Source organism: Sapajus apella, unplaced genomic scaffold, assembly GCF_009761245.1.
Source record: "Sapajus apella isolate SASKATOON/1434 unplaced genomic scaffold, GSC_monkey_1.0 scaffold51, whole genome shotgun sequence".
In the NCBI taxonomy this organism is placed as follows: Eukaryota; Metazoa; Chordata; class Mammalia; order Primates; family Cebidae; genus Sapajus; species Sapajus apella.
The window spans coordinates 8,321,676-8,345,283 of record NW_022436991.1 but is presented as its reverse complement, the minus strand read 5'-3'; the positions used below and the strand labels follow the sequence as shown (position 1 = coordinate 8,345,283).

Sequence of the window (23,608 nt, the reverse complement as noted above, 5' to 3'; positions counted from 1 at the left end):
AGCTAACTAAAAACATTAAAAACATTAAAAAATATCACTTCATTAAGGATATTAGAGAGCTAGGAAAAGCACTGTATCAACATTCGAGAAGAATGGGAATGCTCTAAGAAGAGTCCAACATTCTACATTCTTTTTTTCTTTGAGGCCTTTATGGATTTGTAAATGGTAGAGGTATCTTAGTAAATCCTCAGGTTCTCTGTGGGCTCAAGAAGGGTGATACCCTCACAGAAAGAGTAAGAAATAGACCAATTCTTTCTTTAAGAGATCAGTCTCACTGTGTTTCCCAGGCTGGAGTACAGTGGGAAATATTCACAGTCATGATAATAGTGCACTACCGCCTCAAACTCCTGGGGTTGTGTGACTCTCCCTCCTAAGTCTCCAAAGTATTTGGGGCTACAAACCCTTGCCACCATGCCCAGCGTAATAACACACACATTCTTATAAAAATTTCAACCCAGCCTCAAATTACTTCAATCCATGACTGGATTTAGATCTTTCCTTAATCTTACTGCCTGCCAGAAGTAAAACCGAATCTCCTCTGGAGAAGATAATCTTGATAATTTTCATACTCGATATCAGGCATTGAATTAAGAAATTATCAATTATACTAAGAAACAGAACCAAGAAAAAGTGCAGTATCCATTATACTAAGAAACAGAACCAAGAGAAGGTACAGACAATAGAAACGGATTCACTGATGGGCCAGTTAGTAAACATAGAGAATTTACCAGAGAACTAGAGTCCACAGAAATAATCAAATGTTGATATTGAATTGAAAAACGCATTAATTACAATTAAGAAGTTAATACAGTGGCTCACACCTATAATCCCAGCACTTTGGGAGGCCAAGGCAGTGATCATGAGGTCAAGAGATCAAGGCCATTCTGGCCAACATGGTGAAACCCCATCTCTACTAAAAATACAAAAATTAACTGGGCAGAGTGGTATGTGCCTGTAGTCCCAGCTACTCAGGAGGCTGATGCAGGAGAATCACTTGAACCCAGAGGTTACAGTGAGTCAAAACCAGGCCACGCCACCCCCGCCGGGAGAAAAGGGGAGACACTGTCTAAAAAAAAAAAAAAAAAAAAAAAAAAAGAAGTTAATACTTAACTATACAGTAGGTTGAACACAAATAAAATGTAGATTAGGGCACTGGCAGACAAGTGATTAGAATACCCAGACAAAAAAGCAGTGGATGGAAAATAAGAGAGAAGACACATATTACCAAAGTTAGGAATGAAACAGAAAATCACTACCCATCATGCAGATATAAAAAGGATAATAAAGGAATTCTATGACCAACTCTACACAAATATGATGGTTAATTTTATGTGTCAACTTGACTGGGTTGAGGGATACCCAGATAGTTGGTAAGACATTATATCTGGGTATGTCTGAGAGGGTGTTTCCAGATGAGATTAGAATTTGAATCAGCAGACTGACTAAAGGGCCTCATCAATGTGAGTGGTCATCATCTAATCCACTAAGGGACCAAACAGAACAAAAGCATGAAAAAAGGGCAATTTTCTTTCTCTTCATGAGAGAAAATGTGCCACCTATTTTCTCCTGCCCTTAGACATTAGCAATCCTGATTCTCAGACTTTTGGACTCTGGGACTTAACACCAGTGGTCACCTTGGTTCTCAGGCCTTTGGCCTTAGACTGAATTACTGGCTTTCCTGGGTATGCAGCTTGCATACAGCATATTATGGGACTTCTTGGCCTCCATAATCACATGAGCCAATTCCTCTAATAAATCTTTTCTTTATACATTTCTCTCTCTCTCTACACACACACACACACACACACACACACACACACACACACACGCACACTCATGTTGGTTCTGCTTTTCCAAAGAACTCTAATACAACACATGAATTCAACAGTTATTTCAAATAGACCATTTCTTCAAAACATACAACTACGGATTTGCTGTCAAGATGGCTGAATAGAAGAAACAGCTCTGGTCTGCAGCTCCCAGTGAGACTGATGCAGAAGGCGGGTGATTTCTGCATTTCCAACTGAGGTACCTCGTTCATCTCACTGGGACTGGTTGGAAAGTGGATACAGCCCATGGAGGGTGAGCTGAAGCAGGGTGAGGAATTGCCTCACTTGGGAAGCACAAGGGGTCAGGGGATTTCCCTCTCCTAGCCAAGGGAAACTGTGAGAGATTGTACCGGGAGGAATGGTGCACTCCAGCCCAGATACTGCAATTTTCCCACAGTCTTCACAACCTGCAGACCAGCAGATTCCCTCTGGTGCCTATACCACCAGAGCCCTGTGATTCAAGAACAAGACTGGGTGGCCATTTGGGCAGACACTGAGCTAGCTGCGGGAGTTTTTTTTGTTTTGTTTTTTTTTTCCCATACCCTAGTGGTACCTGGAATGCCAGTGAGACAGAACCATTCACACTCCTGGAAAGGGCGCTGAAGCCAAGAAGCCAAGTGATCTGCCTTGGCAGATCTCACTCCCATGAAGCCCAGCAAGCTAAGATGCACTGGCTTGAAATTTTTGTGGCCAACACAGCAATCTAAAGTCAACCTGGGATGCTTAAGTTTGGTGGGGGGGGATGGGCATCCACCATTGCTTAGGCTTGAGTAGGCTGTTTTACCCCCATACTGTAAACAAAGCCACTGGGAAGTTCGAACTGGGTGAAGCCCACCTCAGCTCAGCAAGGCCACTGTGGCCAGGCTGCCTCTCTAGATTCCTCCTCTCTGGGCAGGACATCTCTGAAAAAAAAGCAGCAGCCCCAGTCAGGGACTTATAGATAAAACCCCATCTCCCTGGGACAGACCACCTTGGGGAAGGGCCAGCTGTGGGTGCAGCTTCAGCAGATTTAAACGTCCCTGCCTGACAGCTTTGAAGAGAGCAGTGATCTCCCAGCACAGCATTCGAGCTCTGATAAGGGACAGACTGCCTCTTCAAGTGGGCCCCTGACCCCTGTGTATCCTGACTGGAAGATACCTCCCAGTAGGGGCCAACAGACACCTCATACAGGAGAGTTTTGGCTGGCATCTGGCAGGTGCCCCTCTGGGATGAAGCTCCAGAGAATGGAACAGGCAGCAATCTTTGCTGTTCTGCAGCCCCTGCTGGTGATAACCAGGCGAACAGGGTCTGGAATGGAGCTCCAGCAAACTCCAGCAGAGCTGCAGCAGAAGGGCCTGACTGTTAGAAGGAAAACTAACAAACAGAAAGGAACAGTATCAACATCAACAGAAAGCATGTCCACTCAGAGACCCCATCCGAAGGTCACCAACATCAAAGACCAAAGGTAGACAAATCTACAAAGATGGGAAGAAACCAGCACAAAAAGGCTGAAATTCCGAAAACAGAAAGCTTCTTCTTCTCCAAAGGATCACAACTCCTTGCCATCAAGGGAACAAAACTGGATAGAGAATGAGTTTGACAAATTGACAGAAGTAGGCTTCAGAAAGTGGGTAATAACAAACTCCTCTGAGCTAAGGGAGCATGTTCAATGCAAGGAAGCCAGGAACCTTGAAAAAAGATTAGACGAACTGCTAACTAGAATAACGAGTTTGGAGAAGAACACAAATGACACGATGGAGCTGAAAAACACAGCATAAGAACTTCATGAAGCATACACAAGTATCAATAGCCAAATCAATCAAACAGAAGAAAGGATTTCAGAGGTTGAAGATCAACTCAATGAAATAAAGCAAGAAGACAAGATTAGAGAAAAAAGAGTAAAAAGAAATGAACAAAGCCTCCAAGAAATATGGAACTATGTGAAAAGAACAAATCCACATTTTATTGGTGTACCTCGAAGTGATGGGGGGAATGGAACGAAGTTGGAAAATATTCTTCAGGTTATTATCCAGGAGAACTTCCCCAACCTAGCAAGGCAGGCCAACACTCAAATTCAGGAAATACAGAGAACACCACAAAAATACTCCTCAAGAAGAGCAACACCAAGACACATAATCATCAGATTCGCCAAGATTGAAATGAAGGGAAAATGTTAAGGGCAGCCAGAGAGAAAGGTCAGGTTATCCACAAAGGGAAGTCCATCAGACTAACAGTGGTTCTCTCAGCAGAAACCCTACAAGCCAGAAGAGGGTAGGGGCCAATATTCAACATTCTTAAAGAAAAGAATTTTCAACCCAGAATTTAATATCCAGCCAAACTAAAGTTCATAAGTGAAGGAGAAATAAGATCCTTTATGAAGAAGCAATTGCTTAGAGATTTTGTCACCACCAGACTTGCCTTACAAGAGCTCCTGAAGGAAGCACTAAACATGGAAAGGAACAGTCAATACCAGCTACTGCAAAAACATACCAAATTGTAAAGACCATTGATGCTATGAAGAAACTGCATCAACTAACAGGGAAAATAACCAGCTAGCATCATAATGACAGGATCAAATTCACATATAACAGTATTAACCCTACATGTAAATGGGCTAAATGCCCCAATTAAAAGACACAGACTGGCAAATTGGATAAAGAGTCAAGACCCATCAGTGTGCTGTATTCAGGAGACCCATCACACATAGGCTCAAAATAAAGGGATGGAAGAATATTCACCAAGAAAATGGAAAGCAAAAAAAAAGAGCAAGGGTTGCAATCCTAGTCTCTGATAAAACAGACTTTAAACCAACAAAGATCAAAAGAGACAAAGAAGGACATTATATAATGGTAAAGGGATCAATGCAACAAGAAGAGCTAACTATCCTAAATATATATGCACCCAATACAGGAGCACTCAGATTCATAAAGCAAGCTCTTAGAGACTTACAAAGAGACTTAGACTCTCACACAATAATAGTGGGAGACTTTAACACCCCACTGTCAATATTAGACAGATCAATGAGACAGAAAGTTAACAAGGATATCCAGGACTTGAACTCAGCTCTGGACCAAGTGGACCTAATAGACATCTACAGAAGTCTTCACCCCAAATCAACAGAATATACATTCTTCTTAGCACATGTGACACTTATTCTAAAATTGACCACATAATTGGAAGTAAAACACTCCTCAGCAAATGCAAAAGAACGGAAATCATAACAAACAGTCTCTCAAACCACAGTGCAATCAAATTAACTCAGGATTAAGAAACTTACCCAAAACAGCACAACTACATGGAAACTGAACAACCTGCTCCTGAATGACTACTGGGTAAATAGCTAAATTAAGACAGAAATAAAGATGTTCTTTGAAACCAATGAGAACGAACACATAATGTACCAGAATCTCTGTGACACATTTAAAGCAGTATGTAGAGGGAAATATATAGCAATAAATGCCCACAAGAGAGAGCAGGGAAGATCTAAAACCAACACCCTAATATCACAATTAAATGAACTAGAGAAACAAGAGCAAACAAATTCAAAAGCTGGCAGAAGACAAGAAATAACTAAGATCAGAGCAGAATCGAAGGAGATAGAGACACAAAAAACCCTTCAAAAAATCAATGAATCCAGGAGCTAGTTTTTTGAAAAGATCAACAAAACAGACTGCTAGCCTGACTAATAAAAAAAGAAAAGAGAGGAGAATCAAATAGATGCAATAAAAAATGATAAAGGGGATATCACCACAGATCCCACAGGAATACAAACTACCATCAAAGAATGCTATGAACACCTATATGCAAATAAACTAGAAAATCTAGAAGAAATGGATAAATTCCTAGACACATACACCCTCCCAAGGCTAAACCAGGCAGAAATTGAATCCCTGAATAGACCAATAACAAGTTCTGAAACAGAATGATTCACAGCCAAATTCTACCAAAGGTACAAAGAGGAGCTGGTACCATTCCTTCTGAAACTATTCTGAACAATACAAAAAGGGGGAATCCTCCCTAACTCATTTTATGAGGCCAGCACCATCCTAATACCAAAACCTGGCAGAGACACAACAAAAAAAGAAAATTTCAGGCCAATATTTCTGATTAACATTGATGTGAAAATCCTCAATAAAATACTGGCAAACTGAATCCAGCAGCACATCAAAAAGCTTATCCACCACAATCAAGTCAGCTTCATATCTGGGATGCAAGGCTGGTTCAACATATGCAGATAAATAAACATAATCCATCACATAAACAGAACCAATGACAAAAACCACGATTATCTCAATAGATGCAGAAAAGGCCTTTGACAAAATTCAACACAGCTTCATGCTAAAAACTTTCAATAAACTAGATATTGATAAAACATATCTCAAAATAATAAGAGCTATTTATGACAAACCCACAGCCAATATCATATTGAATGGGAAAAAACTGGAAGCATTCCCTTGGAATACTGGAACAAGACAAGAATGCCCTCTCTCACCACTGCTATTCAACATAGTATTGGAAGTTCTGGCCAGGGCAATCAGGCAAGAGAAAGAAATAAAGCGTATTCAATTAGGAAAAGAGGAAGTCAAATTATCTCTGTTTGCAGATGACATTATTGTATATTTAGAAAATCCCATTGTCTCAGCCCAAAATCTCCTTAAGCTGATAAGCAACTTCAGCAAAGTCTCAGGATACACAATCAATGTGCAAAAATCACAAACATTCCTATACATCAATAACAAACAGAGAGCCAAATCATGAGTGAACTCCCATTCACAACTGCTACAAAGAGAATAAAATACCTAGAAATACAACTTACAAGGGATGTGAATCACCTCTTCAAGGAGAACTATAAACAACTGCCTAAGGAAATAACAGAGAATACAAACAAATGGAAAAACATTCCATGCTCATGGTTAGGAAGAATCAATATCATGAAAATGGCCATACTGCCCAAAGTAATTTTTAGGTTCAATGCTATCCCCATCAAAGTGCCATTGACTGTCTTCACAGAATTGGAAAAAACTACTTTAAACGTCACATGGAACCACAAAAATAGCCTGCATAGCCAAGACAATCCTAAGCAAAAAGAACAAAGCTGGAAGCATCACACTACCTGACTTCAAACTATATTACAAGGCTACAGTAACAAAAACAGCATGTTAGTGGTACTAGTACAGATATATAGACCAATGGAACAGAACAGAGGCCTCAGAAATAACGCCACACGTCTGCAACAATTGGATCTTTGACATACCTGACAAAAATAAGCAATGGGGAAAGGATTCCCTATTTAATAAATGGTATTGGGAAAACTGGCTAGCCATATGCAGAAAGCTGAAAGTGGATCCCTTCCTTACACCTTACACAAAAATTAACTCCCGATGGATTAAAGACTTAAACCTAAGACCTAAAATCATAAAAACCCTAGAAGAAAACCTAGGCAATACCATTCAGGACATAGGCATAGGCAAAGACTTCATGACTAAAACATTGAAAGCAATGGCAACAAAAGTCAAAATAGACAAGTGGGATCTAATTAAATGAAGGAGCTTCTGCACAACAAAAGAAACTATCGTTAGAATGAACAGGCAACATACAGAATGGAAGAAAATCTTTGCAATCTATCCATCTGACAAAGGGCTAATATCCAGGATCTACAAAGAACTTAAACAAATTTACAAGAAAAAAACAAACAACCCCATCAAAAAGTGAGCAAAGCATATGAACAGACACTTCTCAAAAGAAGACATTTATGCAGCCAACAAACATATGAAAAAAAGCTCATCATTACTGGTCATTAGAGAAATGCAGATCAAAACCACATTGAGATACCATCTCACGTCAGTTAGAATGGGGATCATTAAAAAGTCTGGAAACAGCAGATGCTGGAGAGGATGTGGAGAAATAGAAATGCATTTACACTGTTGGTGAGAGTGTAAATTAGTTCAACCATTGTGGAAGACAGTGTGGCGATTCCTCAAGGATCTAGAAGTAGAAATACCAATTGACCAAGCAATCCCATTACTGGGTATTTATCCAAAGGATTATAAGTCATTCTATCATAAAGACACAAGCACACATATGTTTATTGTGGCACTGTTCCAGGCAAAGACTTAGAACCAACCCAAATGCCCAACAATGATAGACTAGATAAAGAAAATGTGGCACATATACACCATGAAATACTATGCAGCCATAAAAAAGGATGAGTTCATGTCCTTTGCAGGGACATGGATAAAGCTGGAAACCATCATTTTCAGCAAACTAACACAAGAACAAAAAGCCCAACACTTCACGTTCTCATTCATAAGTGGGACTTTAATAATAAGAACACATGGACACAAGGGGGCAACATCACACCTTGGGGCCTATCAGGGAGTCGTGGGGGCTAGGGGAGAGAGAGCATTAGGAGAAATACCTAATGTAGATGACGGGTTGATAGATTCAGCAAACCACTATGGCACATGTATACCTATGTAATAAATCTGCATGTTTTGCACATGTACCCCAGAACTTAAAGTATAATAATAAAAAAACTATACAACTATGACAACTCAATGTGAAGCAGATCATTGCATAGCAATAATTAAGGAAATGTAATTCTCAACTAAAAATTACATAAAGCAAGTCTCCAGGCCCCAATATTTTCACTGAAGAATCCTATCAAATGTTTAAAGAAGAATAAGCAGTAATTATACAGAACATATTTTAAGAAACAGAATTGGAAATATTTCTCAATTTAGTTTATGAAGCCAGTGTTACCTGATAATGAAACCATACCAAGACAGTACAACAAAAGGAAACTACAGATAAATATCCTTTACCAATATAGATGTAAAATTCCTTAACAAAATATTAGCAAACATAATTCAACAATATATAAAAGGAATTATGCACCATGACCAATTGGAATCTGTTCCAGGGATACAAGGCTGATTTGATATTTGAATATCAATTAATATCACCCTCCATATTAATAGACTAACAAGGAAAACTTACATAATTATACAAATCTATGCAGAAAAAACTTTTGAGAAAATTCAATAAGCATTCATGATAAAAAAAAATACTGAGAAAAATAGGAATAGAGCAGAACTTCTTTAACCTTATATAAAGCATCTAAAAAATTCCTTACAGCTAACATTATACTTAGTGGAGAAAGACTGCATACCTTTTTTCCTAACATTGGGAACAAGAAAAAACATTCACTCTCACCACTCTGATTCAACATAGTGATGGAAGTTCTATCCAGCGTAATAAAACATAAATGGGAAATAAAAGGCACAGAGATTACAAAGAAAGAAAACGGCTCTTATTTGCAGATGATGTGATAGTCTACATAGAGAATCCCAAGAAACCAACAAGAAAAATTTCTAGAACTAATAAATAAGTACATCATAGTTGCAGGATATATGGTAACCATATAAGAACAAAAATCAAATAATTATATGCTAGAATAAACATATGGACACCAAAATTGAAAGTGCAATACCATTTACATTAACTGAAAAAATGAAATATTTAAGCATAAATTAACACACCACCTGCAGGACTTGTATGTTGAAAACTACAGACCACTGTTGAAAGAAGTACAAGTTTTCAGTCAATAAAGGGACATCCTATATTCATGGATTCGAAGACTATATACAGTAAAGATGTCAATTTTCCTCAATTTACTATACAAATTTAATCCAATTTCTAACAAATTTCCAAGTTTTTTTGTAGGTATAGACAAACTTATTTCAAAATTTATATGGAAGAGCAAAGAAACTAAAATAGCCAAAACAACTTTTAAAAACAAAAATAACATGGGAAGAACCAGTCTACCAGGTTTCAAATATGGCACTAGTTGAAGGGATAGATACATAGATTATTTGAATAGAAAAGAAATCTCAAAATAGAACCAAAGATGCCCAACTGTCTTTTGGTAAAGGTGCAAAATAATTAAATAAATATCATGATTCAGTAACGGAGCCATTGCTGCCGGAGCAATTGGACATCTATAGGCACAAAAGTTAACCTTGACTCAGATATCACACCTTTCACTAAAATTAAGTCAAAATAGACAATAAATGTAAAATGTAAAGAAATAAAACTTTTTAGAAAACTGCAAATCTTTTTAGGAGAAAATCTTCAAGATTTAGGGCTAGGCAGAGAGTTCTTAGACTTGACATCAAAAGCATGATCAATAAAAGAAAAAAAATACATTAGATTTGATCAAAATTAAGAAATTTTACCCTGAAAAAAACCTTCTTAGGGTAATGATAATCTACAGTATGAGAGAAAATAATCTTTAAAACTGCTTAAAATTCTATAGTAAAAAAGACCCTGAAAATTAAACTGAAAAATAGGCAAAAATGATGAACACATATTTCACTGGAGATGATATTCGAACGGCAAATAAGCGTATGAAAAGATGAAGAAATGCAAGTCAGGGAAAGGTAAGTTAAAACCACGTGATACTGTCACTACTCACTTATCACAATGGACAAAACAAAAATAGTGACAACACTAAATCCTGGTGAATATGCAGAGAAACTGGATCACTCATACATTGCTGAGGGAAATGTAAAATGGCACAGCTACTCTGGAAAGCAACTAGAGAACTAAACATGCACCAGCCCTGTTGCTAGAAAAAATTTAAAAACAAGTTATGCCCAGTGTTCTCCTTACTTGTTATAAATAACAAAAATCCCATTGTCGAGCTTCTGCACAGCAAAAGAAACTGTCAACAGAGTAAACAGACAATCTACAGAATGGGAGAAAATTTTTGCAAACTATGCATCCAACAAAGACCTAATATCCAGCGTCTACAAGGAACTTAAACAAATTTACAAGAAAAAAACAACCCCATAAAAAAGAGAGCCAACAACATGAACAGAGAGTTTGCAAAAGACGACATACACGTGGCCACGAATCACATAAAGAAAAGCTCAACATCACTGATCATTAGAGAAATGCAAATCAAAACCAGTGAGTTACTATCTCACTCAAGTCAGAATAGCTTATAATTATTATAATTATTATTTTATTTATTCATTTGTTTAAGTTCCAGGGTACATGTGCATGATGTACAGGTTTGTTACATAGGTAAACGTATGCTGTGGTGGTTTGCTGCACCTATCAACCCGTTACCTAGGTATTAAGCTCAGCATGCATTAGCTCTTTTTCCTAACTCTCTTCCCTCCCATTCTCCCTCAACAGGACCCAGTGTGTGTCGTTCCCCTCCCTGTGTCCATGTGTTCTCATTGTTTAGCTTTCACTTATAAGTGAGAACATGCAGTGTTTGGTTTTCTGTTCCTGTGTTATTTTGCTGAGGATAATGGCCTCCAGCTCCATAAATGTCCCTGCAAAGAACATTTCTTTTTATAGCTGCATAGTATTTCATGGTGGACATATACCACATTTTCTTTATCCAGTCTATCATTGATGGGCATTTGGGTAGATTCCATGTCTTTGCTATTGTGAATGGTGCTGCAATGAACATATGTGTGTATGTATCTTTATGGAATGATTTATATTCCTTTGGATAAATACCCAGGAATGGAATTGCTGGGTCAAATGGTAAAATGGTATTTCCAGTTCTAAATCTTTGAGGAATTGTCACACCGTTTCCACAATGGTTTAATGAATTTACATTCCTACCAACAGTGTAAAAGCATTCCTATTTCTTCACATCTATTGTTTCTTGACATTTTAATAATCACCACAGAATAAATGTCATTAAAAAGTCAAAAAAATAACAGGTGCTGGTGAGGTTGCAGAGAAAAAGGAATGCTTATACACTGCTGGTAGGAATGTAAATTAGTTCAGTCATTGTGGAAGACAGTGTGGTGATTTGTCAGACTTAAAGACAGAAATAGAATTCAACCCAGCAATCCCATTACTGAGTATATACTCAAAGGAATATAAATAATTCTATTATAAAGATGTATGCATGTGTATGTTCATTGCAACACTATTCACAATAGCAGCAACATGGAATCAACCCAAATGCCCATCAATAATAGACTGGATAAAGAAAAAGTGGTGCATGTACACCATGCAATACTATGCAGCCATGAAAAAGAACGAGGTCATGTCCTTTGCAGGGACATGGATGGAGCTGGAGGCCATCATTCTCAGCAAACTAACACAGGAACAGAAAACCAAATACTATATGTTCTCACTTACAAGTGGGAGCTAAATGGTGAGAACACATGGACACATAGAGGGGAACAACATATGCTGGGGTCTATGGGAGGATAGGGGTGGGAGGAGGGACAGGATCAGGAAAAATAACTAATGAATACTAGGCTTAATACCCCTATGACAAAAGTTTACCAATGTAACAAACCTGTACATGTACCCAAGAACTTAAAAGTTAAAATAATAAAATAAACAAATCTGAAAAAATGAGCACATTCTTTGACTTTAATATAACCGGCTGTAAGACATTCATGACTAACAGGGGAAGGATAGAGTGGGTAGCCAAACATTATAGTTAAGACCCTCTTTGGAAGTAACACAAGAAGATCATCTCTGAGAGCAGTCTTTTTTTTTTCCTCGATGAACTTTACCTTGTACTTCCTGAGGTATTTGGTTCTCAGACTTGAGCATGCCCTTCAGGTGTTTTGAGAGATTTGCAGCCAAATCAGAATTCCCAGAAAGAGAAAAGGGCACAATGGTTTGACCATATTGACCCAAATCCATTTGCCTGATAATTTCATCCTCTGAAGTGTGACCAGAACTTAAGAGAAAGGCAACGGAGCCTATGAGTCCCAGGATCTGTAACAAAAGCAGTTTCCAGTTGCGCCAGTTGAATAAGACCCTCTTTACGAACATGGCATGGAACTGCTGGCTGTAGAGAGAACACTAAGGAAAAAAGAGAAAAACGCAACATTACAACAGTCATAGACCCAAGCGTGCCATTCATGTTGAACTTCATTAAGACAAATGCTTTGAAATTCTGTGGTATGAACATATACGAGTTTTATATTATAAACACATCAAGTTTATAGAAGTAAATACTTGGACTAGAACCTAAGAGTAGCATAACAGGACACAGCTGTATGATCGATCTTTTCTTTGTATGAGGCAGGGGTCAACAAACTATGGCCCTATGGTCTGTTTTTATAAACAAAGTTTTATTGGAACACAGTTATGTCCATTTATTTCTCTATTTTCATGGTTCTTTTTGCGCTGTAATGACAGACTTGAGTAATTGTGACAGAGACCAGATGGCCTGTTAAGCCTTCAATATTTGTTATCTCTTTACATAACATTTACTGACCTCTCCTGTAAGATGTTAAATGTTTATCGTTTGGCTTTAGATGTAACACACAAAAATTTTAGAAGGACGATTTTCCTCAGACCCTTGATAGCCAAGAAAACTATGGTGCTGTATAGAAGAAATTGATGAATGAAAAAAATATTTGGCAACTCAGAGAATTCCCACATGAGGGATCATAGTGATTAGGGGACTATCCCTTACACAGTAACAATTCTCATTAGGAAAACTTAAAATACCTAAAATATTGTGAATATTTAATTGTTAAAAATCAGGCTCACTAGTCCTCTTAATTTAGCCTCAATAAACCAACACATTTTGTAGTTACTGATTTGAAAAGAAATGAATTCTAAAAAGGGGAAAAAAAAAAAGGATGGAGGAATAACAATGGTGAAAGCAAATAGTTGATATCTAGGACCCATCACTTCTGCATTAGAAAGCTGATTAGGAAGTGGCATAGGCTGCTCACCATCTGGTCGACAAATTGTACCTCTTGTACTCCAACCATATATACACCAGGTTTCTTGGTAAATGTGCTTACCCCAGTATTAAAGTGAATAGTAGGGCTTTCATTCAGGGTGGGAGGGTCTGCTCTCTCAACATTTCTTGACATGTTCTTATTCCAGTTCCTGTTAGACGATTGGCCCACCTGGGAGGAAGACTGCATAGCTTTGATATCTGTTTGTGACTCTTCCATGTAACTGACCCTATATAAAAAAGTACAAAGTATTTCATTTCAACCTCATCCCAATATACCCTATTTGGAGAATGTGAGTTGCAGCCCCCAACTCAGAAGGCTCCTTGGTATGCTCATTGCTGGGCAGAAATCATTACTTGGAAGCAACATGGTACTTGTGGTAGAGTAATGGTTCCCACACATGTCCTGTTGCCCTTAAATTACTATTGGATAAAACCTGAAAGCCTGGGGAGCTTACAAAGGGAACTAAGACATGTTCTTTTCCCTCCAAGGATTTTCTTTTCCCCATACATTGTTACTCACTTGAAGAAGACTTCTTCCATGGTAGTGACAGAGGCACCAAAGCTAGCAATGCCCAGGTTTTCTTGCTCTTGTTCCAGAGCAGTAAACAGAGCTTCAAAACTAGGAATAGAAGCGGAACAGAAAAAACTAGCACCAAACCAGATGATTTTCATATTTATGTCTTTTTCTTCTAAGATGATTTCCCCTTAGCAGTAGAGAAAATGTAGATCATTTTGTATTTCGAGGCTTATTGTAGTTTTATGCCTCTGGTAAATCAGAAAGGTGGCACAAATGTAGAGAAAGAACTAGCAAATTGCTATAGTAATTTATTTTCTGAATTTTATGCAAAGTACACATATCATTTCATACTTAAAGAAAAAAGAGAATATGAGTGAATCCACTCTGCTTAGTTCTTGGATACACATATTGTTGGTCTTCTAAGACAACGGTCAGGAGGCTCTATATATGTTAATACCTCTAGTCAGTGAATATGAGTTAACACACGTGTATGCTATGGTTCCTATTACTCAGTAAAAAAAAAAAATCATCCACAATAATAAAAAGAGATACTCAAAAATAGAAAATGGAGTAAGTGCTGTAAAACTTAAAGACTTAAAAACGAGAGAACTATGTGATTAAATGTACAGAAAAGTCTATGGAAGTTGAGCAGATGAAATATGGACACATCAAGTCTTTTAAAGAATGGTCTTCCTGGGAATGTATTACAGAATGTTGTGTTCAAACAATTATCTTTTTCAGAAACCTCCAGTTCTCAAATCCATCTCTATCATATTCCCGGTAAAGGTCAATTAAATCTATCTTTCCACAGACTCAGTGTTAGGGGAATTAAAATTTTTCTTTTAGAAAATCTATCAAAATTGCCTCCATATTCAAGCTTACATTCTGTCTAGTTTTGCACATTAGTTCTAATTTTACACCTCAAGGTTATTTAGAATAGATATAATCCATCTGTGTGACAGCCAGCATTTGACATATCTTAAGTCCATTTTCTCTTATGTTTCTTCATTTTCAATATATGACTTCTCAGCTAGGATTCACTCTTATTTTCTTCTTTTTCATTTTTTAATTTGGGCTGAGTGTGGCGGCTCATGCCTGTAATACCAGCAGTTTGGGAGGCCAAGGTAGAAGGATTGCTTGAGGCCAGGAACTTGAGACCAGCCTATGCAAAATAATGAGACCTCATCTCTTAAAAACAAAAAATTAGGTGAGCATGGTGGTGCATGCTTGTGACTCCAGCTACTCATAAGCTGAGATGGGAGGATTGCTTGAGCCCAGGAAGTAAAGGTTGCAGTGAGTTGTGATTGTACCACTGCACTTCAGCTTGGGTGATAGGGCACCTAAGCTTGTCCCCCACCAAATAAATTAATGTGTGTACATTGTACAAAATTCAGAAAATAAGCGTATAAATAAAAATTATCATAGTACCATCCATCAAAGATAACCACTGTTAATACACTAATATTTTGGCAAAATTATTTTTGGTTCTTTTGGCTTTATACACTATATGACAAAGTTAGAATTAAATTGTGTATTGCTTTAAATGTATTAATATAGCACAAAGTGTTGATAACCTAAACATCCATCATCAGTTTAATAAGCAAATAAATTAAGGTATAAATATATGATAGAATAAGATATAATTAAAATGTAGATTTCTCCACAGTCATTTTATAAATGAAGAAAGCCTACAATTCCTAACATAGAAAGTTAGGTGAGAAATGCTGGTGAGTGAACAAGACAAGATTCAGAACATCAGTATGGTAGGATTCCATTTCTAAAAAACTTTTATTATGGGCTGGGCGTGGTGGCTCACGCCTGTAATCCCAGCACTTTAAGATGCCAAGGCAGGTGGATCATCTGAGGCCAGGAGTTTGAGACCAGCCTGGCCAACATGGTGAAACTCTGTCTCTACTAAAAATGCAAAATTAACTAGGTGTGGTGGTGTGCACCTATAATCCCAGCTACTCAGGAGGGTGAGGCAGGAGAATTGCTTGAACCTGGGAGACAGGTTGCAGTAAGCCAAGATCACACCACTGCACTCCAGCCTGGGCAACAGAATGAGACTCCATCTCAAGGAAAATAAAAATAAAAAACTTTTACTATGATTGTACACATGTCAATACATGCATGCAGTATTCTTGAAAAATATGCATCAAACAAAAACAAAACAAACACACACAAAAAGAAAAACGCAAACTCTTTTCAGAGATTACTTCTATGGAAAGTAATTATGAGAGACTTTTAATTTCTAATGAACATACTCCAGAAATAAATATGCTCTTTAATTTTTATCATGCAACCATAAGTAGATTAGCAAACTCTAGCTTCCTTAGTGATACAGCAATCAGTAAACAAAACAGCACAATAGAGAAATAAAAAAGACAAATTATTTCATGAGCCATTTGTATTATAAAGTTATATTATGAATCTGACCACCTCACATATACCTTTTATAATTATATAAGTTTATATACCTGTTTTTTCTAATTATATGCATTATATATTATAGATAATACATATAGTTAATAAATATAGATATTATATAGATAGTATATATTATCTTTTGGGGAGAATAGAGAAAAACTTAAAAAGAATCTGACTATTCCAAGTATATCCCTGTTAACTATTTGATGTACTTCTTTCCATCACAACATATATTTTTAGATTTTTTTTCTTGTGTTCTGAGGTGCAACATATATAAAATGCACTAAGTTGCAAATGATTTTTTCCATATGAGCATACCTGGATAACATCCAGATAAGACAGAGAACAGTTTCAACGTCCCAGAGGGGGATTCCAAGATGCCCCTTTCTGGTTAACCCCCTTATCTGCACACACAGATACACATACACATGTGCATATACACACAACATATGGTAACAATCCTATTAGAATTCTAGAAGCAAAGATTCGTTTTGCATTTTCTTGAGTGTTGTATCAACAGCATCTTACAGTATGCACTTTTTTGGCCCAACAAAATGTCTTTGAGGCTTCCTCATGCTGTTGCCTATACCACTAGTTCACTTTTTTATTCCTGAGTGGTATTCATCTATTTCCTGCTAATGGACATTCTGGTTGTTTTTGATTTGGAGCTAATATGGATAAAGTGACTGTGAGTACAAACATTATTTTACATGTATTTTAATGGACTGGTCCCTCCTAGGTATGTACTAGGAGTGTGATCACTAGGTCATAGGGTAAGCACATACTTAGCTTACCAGAAATGACCAAATATTTTACAAAGCAGGTTTACCACTTTACACTTCTCTCAGCAATGAGAGCCAATTGCCATGTTCACATGTTATAGTCCATCTTTTTAGTTTTAGCCATTCTAGGGTTTGTGTAGTGGTAACGTGATACTCTCTCCTTATTCTTCAGTAATTTTGCTCATAATTCTGGGAAGAATTTTTGACATAGTCTTTTCTTTCATCAGTTCTGCTATTTTCAGCCATAATTACTTGCTGAGTTATTTATTACCCGATTGAGACTTTATCTCATTTTTCCTCTTCAGAACTGCTAGGTCTAGATTCATAGCATCTTCTTTAATTTAATTGAGGCTACAAAGCAAAGAGTTTCAAAAGTTTTCTATTTTTGTAGTACACTTATTTTCAAAATTGGCATTTCTTATGACTTCTTAGTGTGCTCCTGTTCTTCCAAAATTTAGTTTTTTGTCCACAGTCCATTCTTTCTCTCTCATCTTTATGAGAGGAGGTTGATATTTCTGCAGGATCAACATACAATTATATACAATTTCAGGAGGAAATTATATCTAAGACTGAGGGGTGATTTTACTTGATAAAGTGATTTTTCTTCTAAGTTCTCATTCCAGGTATTGTTTTTTCTTTTCTTCTTTCTTTTTTTCCCCAAATCAACTTTGGTATCATTGGTGTTATCTATTTATGAAGCTTAAAATTAGGATAAGACATCTCCAGTTTTCTTTTTCTTTGAGATTGATTTTGCTTTTGTTGCCCAGACTGGAGTGCAATGGCACGTGGCTCACTGTAACCTCAGCCTCCTGGGTTCAAGTGATTCTCCTGCCTCAGCCTCCTGAGTAGCTGGGATTACAGGCATGCACCACCATGCCTGGCTAATTTCGTATTTTTAGTACAGACGGGGTTTCTCCACGTTGGTTAGGCTGGTCTCGAACTCCTGACCACAGGTGATCTGCCTGCCTCAGCTTCCCAAAGGGTTGCGATTACAGGCGTGACCCACCATGCCTGGCCATGCCTCCAGTTTTCTAACATCATGGTATAGATAGAAAAGGAAAAATTTTGGAGTTAAATGGGCCTGTGTTCAATTTCAGCCTGTATCAGTAATAATTATTTTATTTAATCTTTCCATTTGATCTACTATTAATATTATGATTTGATTGAATCTTTCTGACCTTAAGAGTCATCATATCATTTGTAAAAAGGTAAAAATAAATATATTTTATAGGCTCTTTGTCACAGTGTTATTTCACTTTAGCATTTATTCCTTTATAGCCCTTTCATCGTGATCTGAGTGGCTTGTATGTACCACATGTTCATTTGGAGACTGGAATTTATTTGCAGCTGTGAGGAACACTCTGAAAACATCTTCTTCCATTTTGCTTATGTGTACCGTTTTAATTAAAAGATCATTCTCTTTGATAAAAAAGGTTGAATTTAAAGAGGAGTTGAGGAATTTAGTTTCCTTAATGAGAGCATCAAAGCTTCTTTTCCTTGACATTCTTGGACAAGACATAATTTCAGATTTTTCTTTTTCTTAATGCCAGATCCCAACTTCAAAATCTCATTTTAATATAAATGGAGGCAAAACTAGAAGAAATCAAGGTGCATAAAAAGAGGCATTGCCAAAGCAGAACTCATGCCATACATTTTCATCTGGATCTATCATGTTCATGTTTAATTTACCATCTATTTTTTCCTGATTAACCTGCTGGTCCTAATCTCAAATAGCTTTGTTTCCATTCCACAACATAGAGTTTTTGTAACCCTCACATATCTTTCCAACTGTGCTGCTTAGGAGGCAACCTTGCTCAAGATACCTCAAACTCTTAAAAAAGAGTACAATGGGGTAGGTGCGGTGGCTGATGTGGGCAGATCACCTGAGGTAGGGAGTTCGAGACCAGCCTGACCAATATGGAGACACTCCGTCTCTACTAAAAATATAAAATTAGCCAGGTATGGTGGCACACGTCTGTAATCCAAGCACTTGGGAGGCTGAGGCAGGAGAATTGCTTGAACCTGGGAGGCAGAGGTTGCGGTGAGCTGAGATTGCGCCATTGCACTCCAGCCTGGGCAACAAGAGCGTAACTCTGTCTTGGAAGAAAAAAAAAGAGTACAATGGAACTACTTTTAAAATTTCCTTTGAATAGCATATTAGACTTCCTAATAATGTGTATCTGAATCTATCAAGTTCTGTCCTCCTTTTCTGCCATGAAGTCTACTGTGGTGTATATTAAACTCTCCCAAAGTTATCTGACATTTTATTTTTTTAAAATCTGCAATCGACATTTTCTTGATGATCAGAATTAGCTGTACAGTAGCAGTTTCTTTCTCATTTCCTCCATCTTCCTAGGAAATTTAATAGTTGGCAAGAAAAGTCAGGAATGTGTCAGAAGACCAGTAGTAATACAAGTCTATATACATATATACTCTTGTAATATATATTACAAGTCTATACTTGAATTATTCCCTTTACTACGAATCTCACTTAAACAAACGTGTATCAGGATTATACACTTCCTCCTCCTAGCTTGCAGGAGTTTCACAAAATGATATATAACTTATTTTTCCTCCTGTAGTCACCCATTGTTTTTTCTGTACATTTCTACCTTCTAGATCTAGAATTTTAAGCATATAAATATTCCCTGATATGTAGCACTATTCTGATGCATCTCATATATCTATCATTCCACTGTTACATTCTAAGCTTAGGTTTCATCCTATCAAGTCTCAGCATTATTTTACAAGTTATGACCTTGTGTTAAAATTGCTTTTTCTTTTCTTTAGACAGGGTCTCACTTTGTGACCCAGGCTGGAGTGCAGTGGTGTGATCTCAGCGCACTGCAGCCTCAATTTTCTGAGCTCAAGTGATCTGCCCACTTTGGCCTCCCAAAGTGCTAGGATTACAGGTGTGAGCCACCATGCACAGCTTGTTTTAAAATTTCAGGATGACTTTCCTTGTGAGATATATTCAATAAATTGTAATACAGGTATATGTGATTAAACATTACTACTTTTATGTTCCATAGTATTTATTCAGGCAAATAAATACATATCAGAACAATGTCTGGTAGAAACTAAGCGCTCAATTGCTGTTAGCTATCAAAATTTTAGCTGGGGTAGAAGTCACTGAGTATTTAACCATCATTTCATTCTTTTCATATTATACTCCGAAATAACTGGATTTATAGGTAATTCTTTTTCTTATATTTTCTTCCTCCCAATTCTTTTAGCTTAAAGCTCTCCCTGTTAGAGAAAATGTCATCCTGAGCAAATATATACATTCCTAAATTCATTATTTTCATTTTATTTTGTACTGTGTCTATCATTCTGTATCTACAGCCCAGATATCTACAATCAGTTGTTCACCTTCTAGAGTATCTTCATATTTCTCTGAGTGCAAATGATTAGCAAGATGATATGTTCTCACTATATTATCTGCTTCCAAGTCCTCTCATTTCCTGTCTTACATATAATCTCAACATGACGCTTCTGATCTTGTCTGAGAATGCCATTTGTGGTCATGCACATCAGACAGGTAGATAGTGTGGCAAGTTTAAGCAAGCTCTCCATCTGTGTCTCTCCTTCAGATGGATTCTGTAGCTCCTGGTGGATCATGACTACAACCCTGGGCTAGGGCATCAACATAAAATCTGCCTCCCACTTTGGCTACATGAGTCAACTGCCTTGTATCTCTAGGGCAACACATCTAGAATTTTATTTCCAGTTTTTCACTGTATTTAATTCTTCCACTTCAGCTTATGATTAGGGTCTTGGTTCTACTCCACTGCCTGATTAGCTGCCCCAAGCTGCTGTGCAAGAATTTCCTGATGTTCTTTTTTTCTTTTTTTTTGAGACAGAGTTTCACTCTTGTCACCGAGGCTGGAGTGCAAGGGTGCGATCTCAGCTCACTGCAACCTCCGCCTCCCAGATTCAAGCAATTCTCCTGCCTCAGTCTCCTGAGTAGCTGGGATTACAGGTGCATGCCACCATGCCTAGCTAATTTTTGTATTTTTAGTAGAGATGAGGTTTCACTATGTTGGTCAGGCTGGTCTTGAATTCCTGACCTCAGGTAATCCACTCGCCTAAGATTCCCAAAGTGCTGGGATTACAGGCATGAGCCACCAAGCCTGGCTGAACGTCTCAATTTTCTGAGTGAACAAAACCCAAATGGTACAGTTCTTCTTCCTTGCCTTTTTCTTTATGACACATTCTTGTTGTTCTTGAAAGTCTTCCTTTTTAAAATTCCCCAACCCCCATATTCTTTATGAATATTATAACTGGCTTCAATTTAGAGAATGCCAAAGTAACTACTTACTTGTATATGACAAGAAGCTAAAATATGATACTCTGAAAGTCACCTATGAATACTCTTAGTTTCTGTTTCCCTTTTTTAGGATAGTTATCATGGGAAAAGTTATTTTCCTTTGGAACTTCCTTTGATGAGTAACTTGGCTAACTGATGCATTCAAACTGCCTATTTCCTCTCGGTTTGTGTCATTCTAAGAGTCATATTTAAGCCATCCATTTTTTTCCTCTCGTTATCTTATTATTTCTCTTTACACAACTCACCAGGAGTAACTTTTTACTCTACCAAAAACATTCATCAATTATCCCAATTAATACCAGAAAACTATAGCCATTAGGTGCATCTCTCTTTTCAGTGCAAATGGCAGCTGTAACAGGATTTTTGTCTTGTTAAATAAACTCTACTTGCTAAGCCTGAAGAAACTAGGAAAAGAAACAATGATTTCTGGCTATCTAAGAATTACTCACTTAGCATTCTCTGGATCCATACCTGTGTGCATAATTTTTGGGTAGAATAAATGATAATTCAGTTCCAACATTGTTCTCCAAAGTGGCTGTCGGTATATAATGATGAATCAATTTTGAGATTTCTGTGACATTACAGTCAGGCGTCTTCACCATGACAATGTGGTATCCCACACCTGAGAAAAATCCATGTAGAAGAACAGATAAAACAATTTCTTACTTCCCATACTTGTGAGATCACATGTGACTTTCATTACTTGGGTAAGCTAGAAGACACAGCATGTCACAAATCATTTAATTACAGCTCAAGGAGCCTAATAAGTCATTCTTTTATAACTTCATTATTTCTCTAAGGGACCGATAATGACCTGGATTATATAATCAGATAGAGCAAAGACAGGATGAAAAGCCTCTGTTATCTGGCTTCTCATCCTACTAACACCGAAATCTGAGAGGACGAGATTAATATGCATTAAACATATATTTGTTGGGTGTCTACTACATACCAGGTAGTATATATGTCAGATAAAAATATCTTCAGAAATCAAAGAAATTGGTCAGGTGCAGTGGCTCATGCCCATAATCCCAGGATTTTGGGAGGCAGATGTGGGTGGATCACTTGAGGTCAGGAGTTCAAGACCAATCTGGCCAACATGGCAAAACCCCATCTCTACTAAAAATACAAAAATTAGCTGGGCATGGTGGTGGGCACCTATAATTCCAGCTACTTGGGAGGCTGAGGTAGGAGAATCGCTTGAACTCTGGAGGCAGAGATTGCAGTGAGCCAAGATCATGCCATTGCACTCCAGCCTGGACGACAAAGTAAGACTCTGTCTCAAGGGGGGAAAAAAAGAAATCTTTCCAAAGTACTCTGTGTCTTCACTATGTGCACTTCAGTGGCCTTAAAGAAGCTAAGAGCGGGGTAAGGTAGCAGAGAAAATACCTCTGGGACACTCCAGGACTTCGCAGAAAATACTGAAGCAGCATTTTATTCACAACATCAGTCACAAAAAATAAAAAAAATGCAAAGAAACAAGAAAATGTAAAAGCCAGGTACAGTGGCTTATGCCCATGATCCCAGCATTTTGTGGGGTCAAGGCAGGAGGATTGCTTGAGGTCAGGAGTTTAGAACTCTATGATGGAAAAACCAATAAAAACAACCATAGAGATTGTCTCAGATGTAGGAATTACGACAGCAAGACTTTAAAATAATTCTTATACATATGTTAAATAATCCAGTGGAAATGGAAAAACAAAACAAAACATGGTGTGAACAGATGAGCAATCTGCAGACTCATGCCTATAATCGCAGCACTTTGGGAGACTGAGGTGGGTGGATCATGTAAGGTAGGGAGTTTGAGACCAGCTGACCAACATGGAAAAACCTCATCTCTACTAAAAATACAAAACTAGCTGGGCATGATGACGCATGCCTGCAATCCCAGCTACTTGGGAGGCTGAGGCAGGAAAATAGCTTGAACCTGGGAGGCAGAGGTTGTGGTGAGCTGAGATTGCACCATTGCAATTCAGCCTGAGCAACAGCGCTAGA

General features: G+C 37.6%; 1 protein-coding gene across 1 annotated transcript in view; it reads right to left on the bottom strand.

Annotated features, from left to right (window-relative positions):
* Positions 1-22,519, bottom strand: part of LOC116526538 (ATP-binding cassette sub-family A member 3-like) — an 83,414-nt gene extending 60,895 nt beyond the window's left edge. Inside the window, exons 1-4 of the mRNA XM_032242900.1 lie at positions 22,085-22,519; positions 14,078-14,176; positions 13,619-13,784; positions 12,368-12,662 (exon numbers count right to left, since the gene is read on the bottom strand). Coding sequence (XP_032098791.1) covers positions 12,368-12,662; positions 13,619-13,784; positions 14,078-14,176; positions 22,085-22,215 — 691 coding nt within the window. The 5' untranslated portion in view covers positions 22,216-22,519. The remainder of the gene's footprint in view (positions 1-12,367; positions 12,663-13,618; positions 13,785-14,077; positions 14,177-22,084) is intronic.
* Positions 22,520-23,608: the final 1,089 nt, after the last annotated feature.